Consider the following 20752-nt stretch of genomic DNA (forward strand, 5'->3'; position numbering starts at 1 on the left):
ATCTGGGGAAAGGTATAAAACAATTTTAGAGTGTTAAAGGTTTCCAAGAGCACAATGGTCTCCATCATTGGGAAATTGAAAAAACATGGAACTACCCAGACTCTGCCTAGAGCTGGCCGTCCGACCAAACTGAGCAACCGGGCAAGAAGGACCTTGGTCAGGGAGGTGACCCAATAACCACTGACAGAACTACAGAGTTCATTGGCTGAGATGGAAGAACCTGCCAGAAGGACAACAGTCTCTACAGCACTTGATCAATCTGGGTTTTATGGGAGAGAGGCCAGACCGAAGCCACTCCTGAAAGACTGAGATAATAAGGCAAAAGATTCTATGGTCTGATAAGACAAAAATTTAACTCTTTGGCCTGAATGCAAAGCGCTATGTCTGGAGAAAACCAGGCAGAGCTCATCACCCGTCTAACACCTTCCCTACCGTGAAGTATGGTGGTGGCAGCATCATGCTATGGAGATGCTTTTCAGCGGCAGGGACTGGGAGACTGGTAAGGATAGAAGGAACAATGAATGGAGCCAAATACAGCCACATCCTTGATGAGAACCTACTTCAGAGTGCAAACGACCTTAGACTGGGGCAAATATTTACGTTCCAACAGGACAATGACCGCAAGCACACAACCAAAGCAACGCTGGAATAGTTTCAGAACAAGAATGTTTAAGTCCTGGGGGGCAGGTAGCTTAGTGGTTAAGAGCATTGTGCCAGTAACCGAAAGGTCGCTGGTTCTAATCCCCGAGCCGACTAGGTGAAAAATCTGTCTCTGCCCTTGAGCAAGGCACTTAACCCTAATTGCTCCTGTAAGTCGCTCTGGATAAGAGCGTCTGCTAAATGACTAAAATGTAAATGTAAATGTAAGTCCTTGAGTGGCTCAGCCAAAGCCCAAACTTGAATCCCATTGAAAATCTGTGGAAAGACTGGAAGACTGCTGTTCACTGCCTCTCCCCATGTAATTTAAGAGTTTGAGAAAATCTGCAAGGAAGAATGGGAGAAAATCCCCAAATCCAGATGTGTAAAGCTGATACAGACATACCCAAGACGACTCAAAGCTGTAACCGCCGCCAAAGGTGCTTCTACAAAGTATTGACTCAGGGGTGTGAATACTTATGCAAATTAGATATGTATTTCAGTTCCAATAATTTAGCAAACATTTATAAAAACATGTTTTCACTTTGTCATTATGGGGCAATGGGTGAGATTTAAAAAAAATATTTCATCCAATTTGAATTCAGGCTGTAACACAACAAAAATGTGGAATAAGTCAAGGGGTATGAATACTTTGTGAAGGCACTAACACTTAACATTCAACCTGTAATAGCAGAGAAGATGACAAATCCAACCATGTGACACATCCAACCATGTGACACATCCAACCATGTGACAGAAAGTTATATGGAGGTGTGGTGTCAGAGTGTGAGTGTGTGTGTGTGTGTGTGTCCATGTGCTCAACACTTACTTGTGCCCAAGCTCGTGGGCGACGGTGAAGGCCAGCGGCAGGCCCGTGTCCTCACTGATGCTGCAGCTGCGGTGGGGCTGACACATGCCCGCTACATGAGACAGGCCCAGGGTCTCACATGGCTTATTGATGGCCGCACAGATGTCCTTTCTGAGGAGAGGAGGATAGGGAGAGAAGGAGAGGAGGAGAGTAGAGGGAAAAGGAGGAGAGGGGAGAGGAGGGAGGGAGAGAAGGAGAGGGAAAATGAGGAGGAGGGAGGGAGAGCAGGACTGAAACATTGCAGTAAAGAGCACAACAATGAGCTTTAACATCATCGGTACTGAGGGCTTCGATAGAAAAGTGACACTTCCTACTTTTGACATGTTTAATGTGCTGCATCTATCAAGAGCATGACCGGATGGATAAGTCTCTGCGTTTGAGCCAATCAGCAGTGTTGTGACAAGGCAGGGGGTGTATACAGAAGATAGTCCTATTTGGTAAAAGACCAAGTCCATATTATGGCAAGAGCAGCTCAAATAAGCAAAACGAAACGACAGTTCATCGTTACTTTAAGACATGAAGGTCAGTCAATACTGAACATTTCAAGAACTTTGAAAGTTTCTTCAAGTGCAGTCGCAAAAACCATCAAGCGCTATGATGAAACTGGCTCTCATGAGGACCACCACAGGAATGGAAGACCCAGAGTTACCTCTGCTGCAGAGGATAGGTTCATTGGAGTTGCCAGCCTCAGAAATTCCAGCCCAAATAAATGCTTCACAGAGTTCAAGTCTATTTGTAAGTCGCTCTGGATAAGAGCGTCTGCTAAATGACGTAAATGTAAATGTAAAATGAAAAGCTCATTAATTAACACAGTTGCAGAAAAGCCCAACTCAGGAGCTCCCAACTACCATCTGAAAAAGGTCACCAAATCTCTGCAAATATTCTTGTTGTTGCGCTGCTCAAATTCAAGTTCTGATGAAGCCTCTAATTGAACTAGTTCGTCAAACAAAAGAGTTGTGGATTAATGAGTGGGTTTGAGTGGAAAGAGATGGAGCGAGGGAGGAAGAAATTAAGGTCTATTCAATTAACAATGGAAAATACAACGACTTTCTGGGTGGTAAAACACAATGGAGAATAACAGGCCATCAATGGGAGGGGAAGGTAGGCGAAGGATCTCAAGGCTGTTTTGTTACAGTTACATGGTTTGAAAAGGACTGTCCTCCATGACAGAATGGTGAGGAGAAATCAATGTTAGGCAATTAGAGAGAAAATAAAAAAGAGGACATCGAATGCTTGAAAGGAGGACGGTACACTTCCTTCAGCTTCAAGGACTGCACCAATAACTACTACTGTTCAGAAAGCACAAGTAAGGAGAGGAGAGTGCATCGAATGTACACTGAACAAAAATATAAACGCAACATGTAAAGTGTTGGTCCCATGTTTCATGAGCTGGAGAAAAAAAAAATCACTGAAATGTTCCATACGCACAAAAAGCTTATTTCTCTCAGATTTTGTGCACATATTTGTATACATTCTTGTTAGTGAGCATTTCTCATTTGGCAAGATAACGCATACACCTGACGGGTGTGGCATATCAAGAAGATGATTGAACAGCATGATCATTACACAGGTGCACCTTGTGCTGGGGACAATAAAAGATCACTCTAAAATGTGCAGTTTTGTCACACAACACAATGCTACAGATGTCTCAAGTTGAGGGAGCATGCAATTGGCATGCTGACTGCAGGAATGTCCACCAGAGCTGTTGCCAGAGAATTGAATGTTCAAGCTGCCACCAACGTCATTTTAGAGAATTTGGCAGTATTTCCAACCGGCCTCACAACCGCAGACCACGTGTAACCACGCCAGCCCAGGACCTCCACATCCGGCTTCTTCACCTGCGGGATCGTCTGAGGGGGGTGGGGGGTTGTGCTGAGGAGTATTTCTGTCTGTAATAAAGCCCTTTTGTGGGGAAAAATACATTCTGATTGGCTGGGCCTGGCTCCCCAGTGGGTGGGCCTGGCTGCCAAGTGGGCGGGCCTATACCCTCCCAGGCCCACCCATGGCTGCACCTCTGCCCAGTCATGTGAAATCCATAGATTATGGCATAATGAATTTATTTAAATTGACTGATTTTCTTATATGAACTGTAAGTCAGTAAACTCTTTTAAAATTGTTGCATGTTGCGTTTATATTTTTGTTCAGTATACAGTTGATGTCGGAAGTTTACATACACTTAGGTTGGAGTCATTAAAACTCGTTCTTTCAACCACACCACATATTTCTTGTTAACAAACTATAGTTTTGGCAAGTCGGTTAGGACATCTACTTTGTGCATGACACAAGTAATTGTTCTAACAATTGTTTACAGACAGATTATTTCACTTATAATTCACTGTATCACAATTCCAGTGGGTCAGAAGTTTACATACACTAAGTTGACTGTGCCTTTAAACAGCTTGGAAAATTCCAGAAAATGATGTCATGGCATTAGAAGCTTCTGATAGGCTAATTTTCATCATTAGAGTCAATTGGAGGTGTACCTGTGGATGTATTTCAAGGCCTACCTTCAAACTCAGTGCCTCTTTGCTTGACATCATGGGAAAATCCAAAGAAATCAGCCAAGACCTCAGAAAAAGAATTGTAGACCTCCACAAGTCTGGTTCATCCTTGGGAGCAATTTCCAAACGCCTGAAGGTACCACGTTCATCTGTACAAACAATAGTACGCAAGTATAAACACCATGGGACCACGCAGCCATCATACTGCTCAGGAAGGAGACGCGTTCTGTCTCCTAGAGATGAACGTACTTTGGTGCGAAAAGTGCAAATCAATCCCAGAACAGCAGCAAAGGACCTTGTGAAGATGCTGGAGGAAAAAGGTACAAAAGTATCTATATCGACAGTAAAACTAGTCTTATATCGACATAACCTGAAAGAACGCTCAGCAAGGAAGAAGCCACTGCTCCAAAACCGCCATAAAAAAGACGGACTACGGTTTGCAACTGCACATGGGGACAAAGATCGTACTTTTTGGAGAAATGTCCTCTGGTCTGATTAAACAAAAATAGAACTGTTTGGCCATAATGACCATTGTTATGTTTGGAGGAAAAAGGTGGTGTCTTGCAAGCCGAAGAACACCATCCCAACCGTGAAGCACGGGGGTGGCAGCATCATGCTGTGTGGGTGCTTTGCTTCAGGAGGGACTGGTGCACTTCACAAAATAGATGGTATCATGAGGAAGGAAAATTAGGTGGATATATTGAAGCAACATCTCAAGACATTAGTCAGGAAGTTAAAGCTTGGTCGCAAATGGGTCTTCCAAATGGACAATGACCCCAAGCATACTTCCAAAGTTGTGGCAAAATGGCTTAAGGACAACAATGTCAAGGTATTGGAGTGGCCATCACAAAGCCCTGACCCCAATCCTATAAAATATGTGTGGGCAGAACTTAAAAAGCATGTGCGAGAAAGGAGGCCTACAAACCTGACTCAGTTACACCAGCTCTGTCAGGAGGAATGGGCCAACATTCACCCAACTAATTGTGGGAAGCTTTGACCCAAGTTAAACAATTTAAAGGCAATGCTACCAAATACTAATTGAGTGTATGTAAACTTCTGACCCACTGGGAATGTGATGAAATAAATAAAAGCTGAAATAAATCATTCCCTCAACTATTATTCTGACATTTCACATTCTTAAAATAAAGTGGTGATCCTAACTGACCTAAGACATGGAATTTTTACTAGGATTAAATGTCAGGATTTGTGAAAAACAGAGTTTAAATGTTTTTGGCTAAGGTATATGTAAACTTCCGACTTCAACTGTACATCCTCTCCCCAATAGACTGCAAATGGAATTCAGCCCTGGTGTGTGTGGATGCGTCACTGGTTACCTGGTGAGAAGGACGGCCACGTCGTGATGGACCGCGTGTTCTTCTCCCTTCACGTTGAGCCGTTTCTGCCACTTACAGAAGCTGCTCAGGCTGTTGTCTGCGTGGTGGGTGATCTTCAAGTCTCCCTGCCAACCACAGGGATGTCATCGTTACGTTAGACAATGACACATCAGATACCTTCATGAACAGGGGTGAGCTTTCCAAAAGCTTTGTAGCTTATGGCATGTAAACTGGTTTTCTGGTTGTGAGACGTTTGTCTGGGCCCTTTACAGCAGTGGTCCAGTAAACACAATTTACACACCTTTTGTGGAAAAATGCATTGAAAGAATAGGAAGCATTACAACCGGAGAGTTTACCCACCAATTATTTTGTTTACCACTACATCACTGCTTTAGAGGCATTTAAAAGATGTTGCTGGGAGATTGTTTCTGCTAGACAGCCATTCTAGAAAGGAACAAATTGGCCATATTGTCGTATCTTTGAGCTATTAGCTCTTGATGAAGAGTTAGATTTACCTTTAGGAGTTAAAATTGCATTTAAGGTTCAAAAATGTGCACTTTCAAGCATGATGAGATAGTGACAACCAAGTGAGAGCCATATTATGGCCAACCACAGACTTTCCTCTGCAGGGATGTTAACATTGACAGTCTAGTAGCTATGCCGACCAATAGGAAAAGGGAACCTAGACTATATGGTTGGGTCAACGTCTAGACACTACATTTGAAAAATTGAAAAACCAGCACTCAGTGTTTTGGCGATAGGCTTAGTCAGCGTTTGACGAAGGTTGTCGCCGAAACGTATCCGTTTGTTCTGACCTCTGCTCCTAAAAAAAAATACATAAAAACGTAAAGAATATTCCACTGAATGCAGGTTTTTCCCTTTATTTCAAATGTATGCCTTTTGAACCTGGCACCCCAATTATTTTTTCTACTACAACCTTTTTCATAGTATAGACACTAAAACAGAGACACCTAGAACAGTTAGATAAGATCCGGTTAAGGAATGGTTAGGAAACTTACCCTACATGCCCTTTCTCAGACTACATTATTACCATTAGCCACTAACCGCGACCAAGGCTTCAGAGAGATGTGTTTCAGGGCTAGCTACACATTACATTTCCTAACACGTTGTGGGGAGGGCGTATGGGGCCTATTCTTCCTACGCTGGGAGACAAATATGAGAAGAGGCTAATGGTGTTCTGATGTGAAATGCTGTTTGAAGGATGTAACTGAGGCCCTGGCTATGATGACGACAAGGCTGAAGGGGGAAGTGTAGCGTAGAGGAGTCAGATGGGGCTAGCGCTATCCATCTCTCTCTTTCATTCTCTCGCTAATGAGCTTCTCTGTTATCACCCCCTCCACCAACAAAGTAAATTGGAGAATATCTCTACAATTTTGCAGTGCAATAGGCCTGTAGTCAGAATTTCCTCACATCATTACACAAACTAATAATATTATTTTATTGTTCAGGGAAAATGACATTGGAACTAGTTTAAACCAATTACCAAGAGCAAAACTGCTTCTTTAAGCGACAAGACATGATGATGATACACTAGTTTTAACAAGAGTGGAATTTTGTCTCGACTCCAAGAAAGGCAACTTAACTTCGCGTCATCATGCAGTTCCATCTTCACAATGTGCGTCACATATTCCATTTCCCGGTATGACACTGGGCCTCAAGCCATATGAATCTGTTATTGCAGCCTACTTGAGTTAGGATTTGTAATCAATTCATAATTAACTATCTGTGTTACTTTTATTTTTTTTTATTTTTTTTAATTAAAATATCTTGATGTGGTCAGTCTGGCAGTTTTGTTTTAGGATAAGATTAAGGGTCATTGTCATTAAGATCTGGCAGTCATTTGTGGCCCCGTGCAGCTCAGTTGGTAGAGCATGGCGCTTGCAACGCCAGGGTTGTGGGTTCGTTTACCACGGGGGGCCAGTATGAAAAAAATGTATGCACTCACAAACTGTAAGTCGCTCTGGATAAGAGCGTCTGCTAAAAGACTAAAATGTAATGTAAATGTAATTTGATGCCACATCTGAACCGTTTGTAAGTCTTTCAACACTGATTCAGTAAATCTGACTTTTAAACGGAGCTCCAATGACTTGGCTAACAGTGTTTGTAACGTGCAGAGCTTTGTGATTCTATCACCTCTTCCTTCTCCAGCAGGATCAGACGAACCACTACGATGTTGATGGGGTTTCCAATGCTGGCATCACGAAACAACCCTGACACCTGAAACAGAATGGACATGATTTAGCACGTGACTCAGTGGGTTGGGGCAAAAAGTTTTCCTTCTCAACAAATAGTCAATCCAGTACCATTCTGTTGTGTTCTATTTTATTGAGACCACAGTATACAGTTCATATGAGGTATATCACAATCATTATAAATAATGGACTATCTTGTCTACTTAGGAATGTTTCCTACCACACTGGCAAAGCAGACAGTGATGATTAGTTATACATGAGTCTGTCTGGAAAATCCATTATTCAGAAACGTAGTTTCTAGAAAACACAAAAGAATGATTGATAACAACTTTGCTCACATTTCTCCTAAGCAACAATGTGATGCAGAAAACAACATCCACGGTTCTCACTTCGGCAGATTACAGTCTAAACATTTTCCATCTTTTCAGTTCAGGAGACAGATGGCCAGGTTATTTGAATTACACATTTCCCTTTTTCAGGAGGGTATAATACTGCTTTTCTTTAGGTATTTGGCAAATCTCTATACACACACACACACACCTTCCCGCTCTCTTCTCATTCCTTTCATCCATCCCTCGCTCCCTGTTATCTCTCAAGCTGTTGTAGTGAATTAAGGGTTCCTTTGATTTTCTGGAAACAACAAACAACCAACTGTAGCAGCAGCAGCTTTCACCCTGGCTGATTAGCAACATCTTGGGGGAGGCAGCCACCCACACACCTCCGTTTTCAGGTCACATCTTAATACGCACACACCAAGCTTTATGGTGTCTAGTCCTACATTAAGTAGGGGCTCAGGAGGCTCACTGACTGGGTGCTAGGGTGCCTGGGTAAATAGAAAGCGAGAGCTCATTTTCACTAAGAACTGTCTCCCTTCTCCAGGAGGAGGTAGGCTCATGGCAGCAGACTACTAATGTGTTTGAGCCAAGTGCTGGCTAATGCATTTAGACTGGTTTAAATCAGCCCTAACTCTTCCAGGGTTACTTATGCTTTTAGACTGGTTCATCAGCCCCAACTCTTTCAGGGTTATTTTTAGACTGGTTCATCAGCCCTAACTCTTCCAGGGTTACTTTTAGTCCTCGTTATGCTTTGAAGTCAAGGACCCAATGCTAATACCTTTCCTGTTCTGATTTGGTGTGATGATAGCTTAAAATAATGGACCTGTCTGACGGGAAGAAGTAGACATACAAAATAGATGCGTGAAGGACTGCTTGTCTTGATGTAGTCCATCTACAGAATTGTGCGGTTACTCTTGAAGCCGTTGGTGACAGCTACAAGTGGTTACCTAAAGTTATATCTATCCTGAAACGCTGCGTGAAGTATCACACTTCAGTATTGGTTGGTACCAACCCTCTTCCTGGAGAGCTACCGTCCCGTAGGTTTATACTCCAACCCTGTTCCTGGGGAGCTACCCTCCCGTAGGTTTATACTCCAACCCTGTTCCTGGAGAGCTACCCTCCCGTAGGTTTATACTCCAACCCTGTTCCTGGACAGCTACCCTCCCGTAGGTTTATACTCCAACCCTGTTCCTGGAGAGCTACCGTCCCGTAGGTTTATACTCCACCCCTGTTCCTGGACAGCTACCCTCCCGTAGGTTTATACTCCAACCCTGTTCCTGGAGAGCTACCCTCCCGTAGGTTTATACTCCAACCCTGTTCCTGGAGAGCTACCCTCCCGTAGGTTTATACTCCAACCCTGTTCCTGGAGAGCTACCCTCCCGTAGGTTTATACTCCAACCCTGTTCCTGGAGAGCTACCCTCCCGTAGGTTTATACTCCAACCCTCTTCCTGGAGAGCTACCCTCCCGTAGGTTTATACTCCAACCCTGTTCCTGGAGAGCTACCCTCCCGTAGGTTTATCCTCCAGTATTGGTACCAACCCTGTTCCTGGACAGCTACCCTCCCGTAGGTTTATCCTCCAGTATTGGTACCAACCCTGTTCCTGGAGAGCTACCCTCCTGTAGGTTTATACTCCAACCCCAGTTGTAACTAACCTGATTCAGCTAATCAACCAGCTAATTATTACAATCAGGTGGGGTAGATTAGGGCTGGAGTGAAAACCTACAGGACGGTAGCTCTCCAGGGTTCACAACACGGAGTCATATTTACCTTCTCCATTGAGTCATCATTGGTCAGAGTGATGCATTGTGGTCACGGACCAAAGCTTTTGGATTTCACGCTTGAGAAAATGAGTCATTACCGATACTTACAGTGGTGGTCAAACGTATCAAATTATTAGGCCTACTTCGTCTGCTTTAGGACCAGAAGTTGGTTGAGTGAACGTTACAAAGGCTCACCAAACCTCAACCTTATGTGGATATTGAATATTATGACTTGGAAATTTTGAGCTGAGCTGATATTATGAACTGAGTTCCAATGATTTGAAAAAATTCCCCTGACATTGGTCACATTGGGATCCCCTCCGTGGAAACAATATGAGCGTACATTTTCTTTATTGATGTTTACTTTTTGACGTTGTTTGGATGTTGTGTGAAAAATATATCCTGACATTGGTCACATTGGAATCCACTCCCATCCCTTGTTGGTGTGCAAAGCATTCCACACAGCACTAACTCTGCAGGCAGGGCTTTGTCACAGTGACATTGCAGACAGCATATCACCAGCACAATGTATGAAGGGACTCTTTCATCATAAACGCTATTTGTCCCTGAGTCCCAGTACTTTCTCCGCTGCCAAAGGCAGGGAAAGCCTTCAGTTTAAAAGAGATGAAACGCATAGCTGAACAAATAGCACTGCACTGGAACTCAAATAGGCTTTGTGCCTGCTGCCCTGCCGTGTACCCAAATGAACAAACTGGTCTATCATACTAGGTATGGTCCAAACGGCTCACAACATGAAAGGCCTTTTGAAGTTAAACCGCACACAACCAATTTATCTGTCCTTGTAACGCTTAGAATAAAAAGACCTGTAGTTTAGATCATCATCGAGACACATTTCTCTCACACTAGCTGCATTTCATTTGATATGAAAAAGAGAATTATTAACCCAAAACACAATTATAACTTTTTGGAATATTTAAATACTCTTTGTCATCCTGCATGTCAATGTAGTTTGAAGACAGCATCCCACAGAAGATAGACGGACAGCATCAAGCGAGAGCTGTCGAAAGACCATCTTTCTTCACCCTTTTAATGAGTTTCAAAATGGCCGCCCTCACACAATGGAAAGAAAGCTCCTGCGTCTCCTGAGGAAGATAATGCCATCTGTTTGTTTTGCTTCAGGGAAATTCCATGGCAACGGAATTACGAGACTCAGATTTTTCACAGTTTAACAAACCATAGAACTCTATGCACAAGGACTGTCTGTCAAGGCGTGCTGAAGGTGGGTGTGGTGTATGAATCATGCGCAGGACGCAGAGGCTCAGTCCAAAGGCTTTAGTGCAATATATATCGAAGACAGAAGCACAATAAGCCCGAAGGCGAATACACGGCGCACACAGGCGACAAAACAAACGGCGCACAAACATGTGCAAAATAACCTCTCCAAAACACTGGAGGGAAAATGTAGCTCCAAACACGAAACAGAAGCGCAATCACACACAACGACAAGCACACACAACGAGAACTAAATAGGACACTAACGAGGACTAACAAGACACAGGTGTACAACATCCAGACAAAACCAAACGAACATGAAACATAGATCGGTGGCAGCTAGTACTCCGGGGACGACGACCGCCGAAGCCTGCCCGAACCAGGAGGAGGAGCAGCCTCGGCCGAAACCGTGACAGTACCCTCCCCTTGACGCGCGGCTCCAGCCGTGCGCCGACCCCGGCCTCGGGGACGACCAGGAGGATGCGGAGCAGGGCGCGCGGGATGGTCCCGGTGGAACTCCGACAGGAGAGATGGGTCTAGGATGTCCCTCCGCGGCACCCAGCACCGCTCCTCCGGGCCGTACCCCTCCCACTCCACGAGATACTGGAGACCCCCCATCCGGCGTCTAGAGTCCAAGATGGACCGAACGGTGTACGCCGGAGCCCCCTCAATGTCCAGTGGGGGCGGAGGAGTCTCCCCTATCTCATTGTCCTGGAGTGGACCAGCTACCACCGGCCTGAGAAGAGACGCATGGAACGAGGGGTTAATATTCTTATACTCAACAGGTAGATGTAACCTATAACACACCTCGTTCAATCTTCTCAGGACTTTAAAGGGCCCCACAAACCGCCGACCCAGCTTCCGGCAGGGCAGGCGGAGGGGTAGGTTCCTGGTAGAGAGCCAGACTCGATCTCCGGGTGCGTACACCGGCCCCTCACTGCGGAGGAGATCGGCGCTCGCCTTGTGACGAAGGACGGCCCGCTGCAGGTGGACGTGGGCAGCGTTCCACGTCTCTTCCGAGCGCCTCATCCAATCATCCACCGCAGGGGCCTCGATCTGGCTCTGCTGCCAAGGTGCCAGAACCGGCTGGTAACCTAACACACATTGGAAGGGGGCTGGGTTAGTAGAGGAGTGGCGGAGAGAGTTCTGTGCCATCTCGGCCCAGGGAATGTACCGTGCCCACTCCTCCGGCCGGTCCTGGCAATACGACCTCAGAAACCTACCCACATCCTGGTTGACACGTTCTACCTGCCCGTTACTCTCCGGGTGGTACCCTGAGGTAAGGCTAACCGAGACCCCCAAACGCTCCATGAACGCTCTCCACACACGAGAGGTAAACTGGGGGCCTCGATCAGACACTATATCCTCGGGTACCCCGTAATGCCGGAAGACGTGGGTAAATAGGGCCTCAGCGGTCCGTAGGGCAGTAGGAAGACCCGACATAGGGAGAAGACGACAGGCCTTAGAGAACCGGTCCACAACGACCAGGATGGTGGTATTCCCCTGAGAGAGGGGAAGGTCTGTCACAAAATCCACCGATAGGTGGGACCATGGTCGTTGTGGAACGGGCAGGGGTTGTAACTTACCCCTGGGCAGATGTCGGGGCGCCTTACACTGGGCACACACCGAGCAGGAGGAGACATAAACCCTCACATCCCTAGCCAAAGTGGGCCACCAGTATTTAGTGCTAAGGCAATGCACCGTCCGGCCGATACCCGGATGTCCAGAGGAGGGTGACGTGTGAGCCCAGTAAATGAGTCGATCCCGAATCTCGAGCGGAACGTACTTCCGACCCTCAGGACACTGTGGAGGGCTGGGGTCGGTACGCAACGCTCGCTCGATTTCGGCATCGACCTCCCACACCACCGGTGCCACAAGGCAAGACTCCGGTAGTATGGGAGTGGGCTCAACGGACCTCTCCTCCGTGTCATACCGCCGGGACAGCGCATCCGCCTTACCATTCTGGGACCCAGGGATGTACGTGATTTTAAATACGAACCTGGTGAGAAACATACTCCATCGAGCCTGGCGAGGGTTCAGTCTCCTCGCTGCCCGGATGTACTCCAGGTTCCGATGGTCAGTCAAAATGAGGAAAGGGTGTTGAGCCCCCTCAAGCCAATGCCTCCACACCTTAAGAGCTTGAACTACAGCTAACAGCTCCCTGTCCCCAACGTCATAGTTACGCTCCGCCGGGCTGAGCTTCTTTGAGTAAAAAGCACAGGGGCGGAGTTTAGGTGGCGTGCCGGACCGTTGAGAGAGAACGGCCCCTATACCAGCCTCAGACGCGTCTACCTCGACCTGAAAGGGTAATGCGGGATCCGGATGCGCCAGCACCGGAGCCGACGTAAACAAGTCCTTCAGTCTCCTAAAGGCCCTGTCCGCATCGGCTGACCACTGCAGGCGCACCGGACCCCCCTTCAGAAGGGACGTGATGGGAGCTGCCACCTGTCCAAAACCCCGGATAAACCTCCGGTAGTAATTCGCAAAGCCCAAAAACTGCTGCACCTCTTTTACAGTAGTTGGGGTTTGCCAATTACGCACAGCGGACACACGATCCACCTCCATTCTCACCCCTGACGCGGACAACCGATAACCCAAAAAGGAGACCGACTCCTGGAAAAACAGACATTTCTCTGCCTTGACATATAGGTCGTGCTCCAACAGCCTCCTCAATACACGACGCACCAGGGTTATATGCTCGGCTCGGGTAGACGAGTACACCAGAATGTCATCAATGTACACGACCACCTCTTGTCCCTGCATATCCCTGAAAATGTCATCTACGAAGGATTGGAAGACTGATGGAGCATTCATCAACCCATATGGCATGACGAGATATTCGAAATGACCTGACGTGGTACTAAACGCTGTCTTCCATTCGTCACCCTCCCTAATGCGCACCAAGTTATACGCGCTCCTGAGATCCAGTTTTGTGAAAAACCGCGCTCCATGCAATGACTCCGTCATGGTCGCAATCAGAGGGAGTGGATAACTGTATTTCACAGTAATCTGATTGAGACCACGGTAATCAATGCACGGGCGCAACCCTCCATCTTTCTTTTTCACAAAAAAGAAGCTTGAGGAGGCGGGAGAAGTGGAGGGCCGAATGTATCCCTGTCTCAAAGATTCGGCTATGTAAGTCTCCATAGCTTTTCTCTCCTCTTGAGACAAAGGATACACATGGCTCCGTGGGAGCGCTGCTCCTGCCTGGAGATCAATCGCACAATCCCCCTGTCTATGAGGAGGCAGCTGCGTCGCCCTAGTTTTGCTAAACACGAGAGCTAAATCCCCATATTCAGGCGGAATGTGCAGTGCGGGCACTTGGTTTGGACTTTCCACCGAAGTCGCCCCCACGGAAACACCCAGACATCGCCCCTCGCACTGAGCAGACCACCCATCGAGAGCCCTCTGTTGCCACGAAATAGCAGGGTTATGGGTGCTTAACCAGGGAATCCCCAGCACCACTGGGTACGCAGGAGAGTCGATCAGATACAGCTGTATAGTCTCCTCATGACCCCCCTGCGCACACATCCGAAGTGGCGCTGTGATCTCCCTGATCAACCCCGACCCCAACGGGCGGCTATCTAAGGCATGAACGGGAAAAGGTTTGTCAACAGGTAGGAGAGGGATCCCTAACTCAAAACAAAACTTTCGATCAACAAAATTCCCAGCTGCGCCTGAATCTACTAGCGCCTTATGCTGGGAATGAGGTGCAACCTGTGGAAAACAAACAGGTATACAAAAGTGCGCAACAGAAAGCTCTGGGTAAGTGGGACGTCTACTCACCTGGGAGGCCCCCCCAGTGCGTGGCCTGTTGTCTTCTCCCCCGGAGAACCCTCCCCAGCACCTGGCCGCAGTGTGCCCTCCACGACCGCACTTGGTGCAGGAGACAGGCCCCCTCGGGCTCCTCCTCCTCCGTTTTCTAGCGCCGGCACCCCCGAGCTCCATAGGGCTCGGCTCGGAGGTGCCGGAGAGCGAAATGGACGGACTCCCGTCGGGACGTCCACGGGTGGCCAGCAGGGTGTCCAGACGGATGGACATATCGACCAACTGGTCGAAGGTAAGATGGGTATCCCTGCAGGCCAACTCACGTTGAACGTCCTCTCGTAGGCTACATCGAAAATGGTCGATGAGAGCCCGTTCATTCCACCCTGCATCCGCCGCTAGAGTCCGGTACTCTAGAGCGAACACCTGAGCGCTCCTCTTCCCCTGTCTCAAATGGACTAGACGCTCCCTCAGGTGGATGGTCGAACACGGCCTTGAAGCGGCGGGAGAACTCGGCGTAGGTGATGGTGTTGGCGTCCATCTTCCTCCACTCGGCGTTTGCCCACTCCAACGCCTTGCCCGTGAGACAGGAGATGAGGGCGGAAACGCTCTCGTATCCCGAGGGCACCGGGTGTACAGTGGCCAGGTAGAGCTCCACCTGCAGGAGGAACCCCTGACACCCGGCAGCTGTTCCGTCATACGCCCTCGGGAGCGAGAGCCGAATCCCCCTGGGTTCCGAACCTGGGACTGGTGGACCGACCGATGGGGTGGGCAGGGTAGGTGGAGGTCTGGGTACCCTGCTGGCCTCCCATCGGTGCAAGGTGTTGATTACCTCCTGTAGAGCGGTCTCCAGTTGTCTTATCTGGCCCTCTTGCCCACGGAGATGCTCCTCGAGCGACACAGGTGTCACTGCCGATCCTGCTGATTCCATTATGGTGTGTGATTCTGTCAAGGCGTGCTGAAGGTGGGTGTGGTGTATGAATCATGCGCAGGACGCAGAGGCTCAGTCCAAAGGCTTTAGTGCAATATATATATCGAAGACAGAAGCACAATAAGCCCGAAGGCGAATACACGGCGCACACAGGCGACAAAACAAACGGCGCACAAACATGTGCAAAATAACCTCTCCAAAACACTGGAGGGAAAATGTAGCTCCAAACACGAAACAGAAGCGCAATCACACACAACGAGAACTAAATAGGACACTAACGAGGACTAACAAGACACAGGTGTACAACATGGTCCTCTGTAGCTCAGCTGGTAGAGCACGGCGCTTGTAATGCCAAGGTAGTGGGTTCGATCCCCGGGACCACCCATACACAAAAAAATGTATGCACGCATGACTGCAAGTCGCTTTGGATAAAAGCGTCTGCTAAATGGCATATTATTATTATTTATTATATTAACATCCAGACAAAACCAAACGAACATGAAACATAGATCGGTGGCAGCTAGTACTCCGGGGACGACGACCGCCGAAGCCTGCCCGAACCAGGAGGAGGAGCAGCCTCGGCCGAAACCGTGACACTGTCAATGTGTTTTTGTAAAATGTTTAGTGGAAATTGTTAAAAGTAGTGATTGCGCAGCATAGAGTTCCATGTTTTTTTTAAACTTTGAAAATCAAATGGTTTTTATTTGGTGTACATTTTAAAGAGAAAATAATTCGGAGTCTCAGTGTAATTCCATTATCATGGAATTGCCCTTCACTCACTGTACGATCGCTTCAGTTCCCGTTGACACAATAACAAGAGGCTGTGGAGTTCAAAGCAGAGGTTTGCAAGACTGAAAAACAAGACACCTGAGAGGATGCGGAGGATAATGTGTGTTTCCTGTCCTTCTTATTGTCCGCCAGATCCGGTGAAGCCAGGGGAGCTCTCTGTCATTGAAATCCCCTTTCCTGATACGCCGTCCTGTGCTTGCCCTCCTTGGCAGCTGCAGCCGGACCAAACCTTTCCTAATGCGCTCAAAGTTTCCTAATGCGCTCAACAGCAATAGAGCGAGGACGAGGTCAGATGACTTGGTCTGGCCTCCGTCCAGGAAGTGCTAAAAACTCAAGGGTCAGTTCACAGGAAGTTGTAGTCATTTGGAAAAAGAGAGAGAGGAAGATAAAACAGAGGGATGAGGCTACAGTACATGGGGAGGGAGCGATAAAACAGAGGGATGAGGCTACAGTACATGGGGAGGGAGAGATAAAACAGAGGGATGAGGCTACAGTACATGGGGAGGGAGAGATAAAACAGAGGGATGAGGCTACAGTACATGGGGAGGGAGAGATAAAACAGAGGGATGAGGCTACAGTACATGGGGAGGGAGAGATAAAACAGAGGGATGAGGCTACAGTACATGGGGAGGGAGCGATAAAACAGAGGGATGAGGCTACAGTACATGGGGAGGGGGCGATAAAACAGAGGGATCAGGCTACAGTACATGGGGAGGGAGCGATAAAACAGAGGGATCAGGCTACAGTACATGGGGAGGGAGCGATAAAACAGAGGGATGAGGCTACAGTACATGGGGAGGGAGAGATAAAACAGAGGGATGAGGCTACAGTACATGGGGAGGGAGCGATAAAACAGAGGGATGAGGCTACAGTACATGGGGAGGGGGCGATAAAACAGAGGGATCAGGCTACAGTACATGGGGAGGGAGCGATAAAACAGAGGGATGAGGCTACAGTACATGGGGAGGGAGAGATAAAACAGAGGGATGAGGCTACAGTACATGGGGAGGGAGCGATAAAACAGAGGGATGAGGCTACAGTACATGGGGAGGGAGCGATAAAACAGAGGGATGAGGCTACAGTACATGGGGAGGGAGCGATAAAACAGAGGGATGAGGCTACAGTACATGGGGAGGGAGCGATAAAACAGAGGGATGAGGCTACAGTACATGGGGAGGGAGCGATAAAACAGAGGGATGAGGCTACAGTACATGGGGAGGGAGCGATAAAACAGAGGGATTAGGCTACAGTACATGGGGAGGGAGCGATAAAACAGAGGGATGAGGCTACAGTACATGGGGAGGGAGAGATAAAACAGAGGGATGAGGCTACAGTACATGGGGAGGGAGAGATAAAACAGAGGGATGAGGCTACAGTACATGGGGAGGGAGAGATAAAACAGAGGGATGAGGCTACAGTACATGGGGAGGGAGCGATAAAACAGAGGGATGAGGCTACAGTACATGGGGAGGGAGAGATAAAACAGAGGGATGAGGCTACAGTACATGGGGAGGGAGAGATAAAACAGAGGGATGAGGCTACAGTACATGGGGAGGGAGAGATAAAACAGAGGGATTAGGCTACAGTACATGGGGAGGGAGAGATAAAACAGAGGGATTAGGCTACAGTACATGGGGAGGGAGCGATAAAACAGAGGGATGAGGCTACAGTACATGGGGAGGGAGAGATAAAACAGAGGGATGAGGCTACAGTACATGGGGAGGGAGCGATAAAACAGAGGGATGAGGCTACAGTACATGGGGAGGGAGAGATAAAACAGAGGGATGAGGCTACAGTACATGGGGAGGGAGCGATAAAACAGAGGGATGAGGCTACAGTACATGGGGAGGGAGAGATAAAACAGAGGGATGAGGCTACAGTACATGGGGAGGGAGCGATAAAACAGAGGGATGAGGCTACAGTACATGGGGAGGGAGCGATAAAACAGAGGGATTAGGCTACAGTACATGGGGAGGGAGAGATAAAACAGAGGGATGAGGCTACAGTACATGGGGAGGGAGAGATAAAACAGAGGGATGAGGCTACAGTACATGGGGAGGGAGAGATAAAACAGAGGGATGAGGCTACAGTACATGGGGAGGGAGAGATAAAACAGAGGGATGAGGCTACAGTACATGGGGAGGGAGCGATAAAACAGAGGGATGAGGCTACAGTACATGGGGAGGGAGAGATAAAAAAGAGGGATGAGGCTACAGTACATGGGGAGGGAGAGATAAAACAGAGGGATGAGGCTACAGTACATGGGGAGGGAGAGATATAACAGAGGGATGAGGCTACAGTACATGGGGAGGGAGAGATAAAACAGAGGGATGAGGCTACAGTACATGGGGAGGGAGAGATAAAACAGAGGGATTAGGCTACAGTACATGGGGAGGGAGAGATAAAACAGAGGGATTAGGCTACAGTACATGGGGAGGGAGAGATAAAACAGAGGGATGAGGCTACAGTACATGGGGAGGGAGAGATAAAACAGAGGGATCAGGCTACAGTACATGGGGAGGGAGAGATAAAACAGAGGGATGAGGCTACAGTACATGGGGAGGGAGAGATAAAACAGAGGGATGAGGCTACAGTACATGGGGAGGGAGAGATAAAACAGAGGGATTAGGCTACAGTACATGGGGAGGGAGAGATAAAACAGAGGGATGAGGCTACAGTACATGGGGAGGGAGAGATAAAACAGAGGGATGAGGCTACAGTACATGGGGAGGGAGAGATAAAACAGAGGGATCAGGCTACAGTACATGGGGAGGGAGAGATAAAACAGAGGGATGAGGCTACAGTACATGGGGAGGGAGAGATAAAACAGAGGGATTAGGCTACAGTACATGGGGAGGGAGAGATAAAACAGAGGGATGAGGCTACAGTACATGGGGAGGGAGAGATAAAACAGAGGGATCAGGCTACAGTACATGGGGAGGGAGAGATAAAACAGAGGGATGAGGCTACAGTACATGGGGAGGGAGAGATAAAACAGAGGGATTAGGCTACAGTACATGGGGAGGGAGAGATAAAACAGAGGGATGAGGCTACAGTACATGGGGAGGGAGCGATAAAACAGAGGGATCAGGCTACAGTACATGGGGAGGGAGCGATAAAACAGAGGGATTAGGCTACAGTACATGGGGAGGGAGCGATAAAACAGAGGGATGAGGCTACAGTACATGGGGAGGGGGCGATAAAACAGAGGGATGAGGCTACAGTACATGGGGAGGGAGAGATAAATCAAACATGATGTCACAATACTAACAGAACAGAGATGAGATGAGGGTGGAACACATGGAAGCATCTAGCATAGGTATTGAGCCAGCCAAGATGGGATGTTTTGGATGATATTGACATGGATGTTACATAACCTACAGTACATACAGCGACAACAGAATGACTGTCAAGGCTGCAGCCTGCCTAACCAAAGAAGCTATTGCGTAAATCAAGTTTTATGACGCTTAATTCCCTTGAACTATAAGCAAGTTAGTGGGACAGTATTAGAGTAGGGTCAAGAAGTTTGCACTGAAAATCAAAAAAAAGGGAATTTCAGCAGACCAAAGGCTACTTCCAGCTAACACACAGCACCCTAGCCCATATTTGGTAATAGTGGGAATCAAACCCACAGCTTTGGTGTTGCTGACCACATCCACCAACCAACTCCTACCAAAAGAAAACCCAGTGAGACAGACAGAGGGGGCTACCAGACACTTACGATGTTCATGACAGCCAGTACGTAGCTCTCCACGCCCTCGGTCCCGTGGTACTCCACCATCTTGGAATCGGCCACCACCAGCGTTTCCACCCACTTCTCCCTGCTGATGGAACGCTGGCGTATCCTCCTCTTCCTCCGCTGGCGTCTCTCCCAGCGCTCCCGTTGCCTCTCCACACGCTCCAACGACGCAGCTGGATCTGAGGGCGGAGCCGTGACAAATAGTGTGGTTGCAGAGCTTCAGCTTTAGTATTGTGTTTTAAACTACAATGGAATAAGGCAGACTTTTTTTGGTGTTATCCTTGATTGGTTTGAACTTTGTTACACCATATACTTGTAAGGGATGTTTATGTACATTTTGTATGTGTTTTATTAGCTCAGTTACACCAACTATAGTCAAATGTATTTGTCCAAAACTGCACATCATATGTGTGGCAATAGAGTTAGAACTTATACAGTACACACTGATGCATTGTGTTGAAAATCACAAGGGCTATATAAAGAAACAGGCTGTGTAGACAGTACAACAGTGCAACTTTAGTCTTTTCTAAATGTCTTGAGGGAATTCAAGTGAGCGTTACGCACACTTAACCCTGTGAGAGAGGCAGTGGGGATTTAATGCATGCTTAAGAAAGAAGTTTGGTGGAAGCAGTCGCTCCTAAAATTC

At 47.6% G+C, this 20752-nt stretch overlaps 1 protein-coding gene across 1 annotated transcript in view; it reads right to left on the reverse strand.

Annotated features, from left to right (window-relative positions):
* Positions 1-20752, reverse strand: part of LOC311111422 (A disintegrin and metalloproteinase with thrombospondin motifs 7-like) — a gene marked incomplete at its 5' end in the record, with an annotated part of 143718 nt that overhangs the window by 114488 nt on the left and 8478 nt on the right. Inside the window, 4 exons of the mRNA XM_084154137.1 lie at positions 1466-1615; positions 5340-5464; positions 7494-7577; positions 20089-20285. Of these exons, the coding sequence (XP_084010263.1) occupies positions 1466-1615; positions 5340-5464; positions 7494-7577; positions 20089-20285 (556 nt within the window). The remainder of the gene's footprint in view (positions 1-1465; positions 1616-5339; positions 5465-7493; positions 7578-20088; positions 20286-20752) is intronic.

Source organism: Coregonus lavaretus (assembly GCF_964263955.1).
Source record: "Coregonus lavaretus genome assembly, chromosome: 37".
Classification (NCBI taxonomy): Eukaryota; Metazoa; Chordata; class Actinopteri; order Salmoniformes; family Salmonidae; genus Coregonus; species Coregonus lavaretus.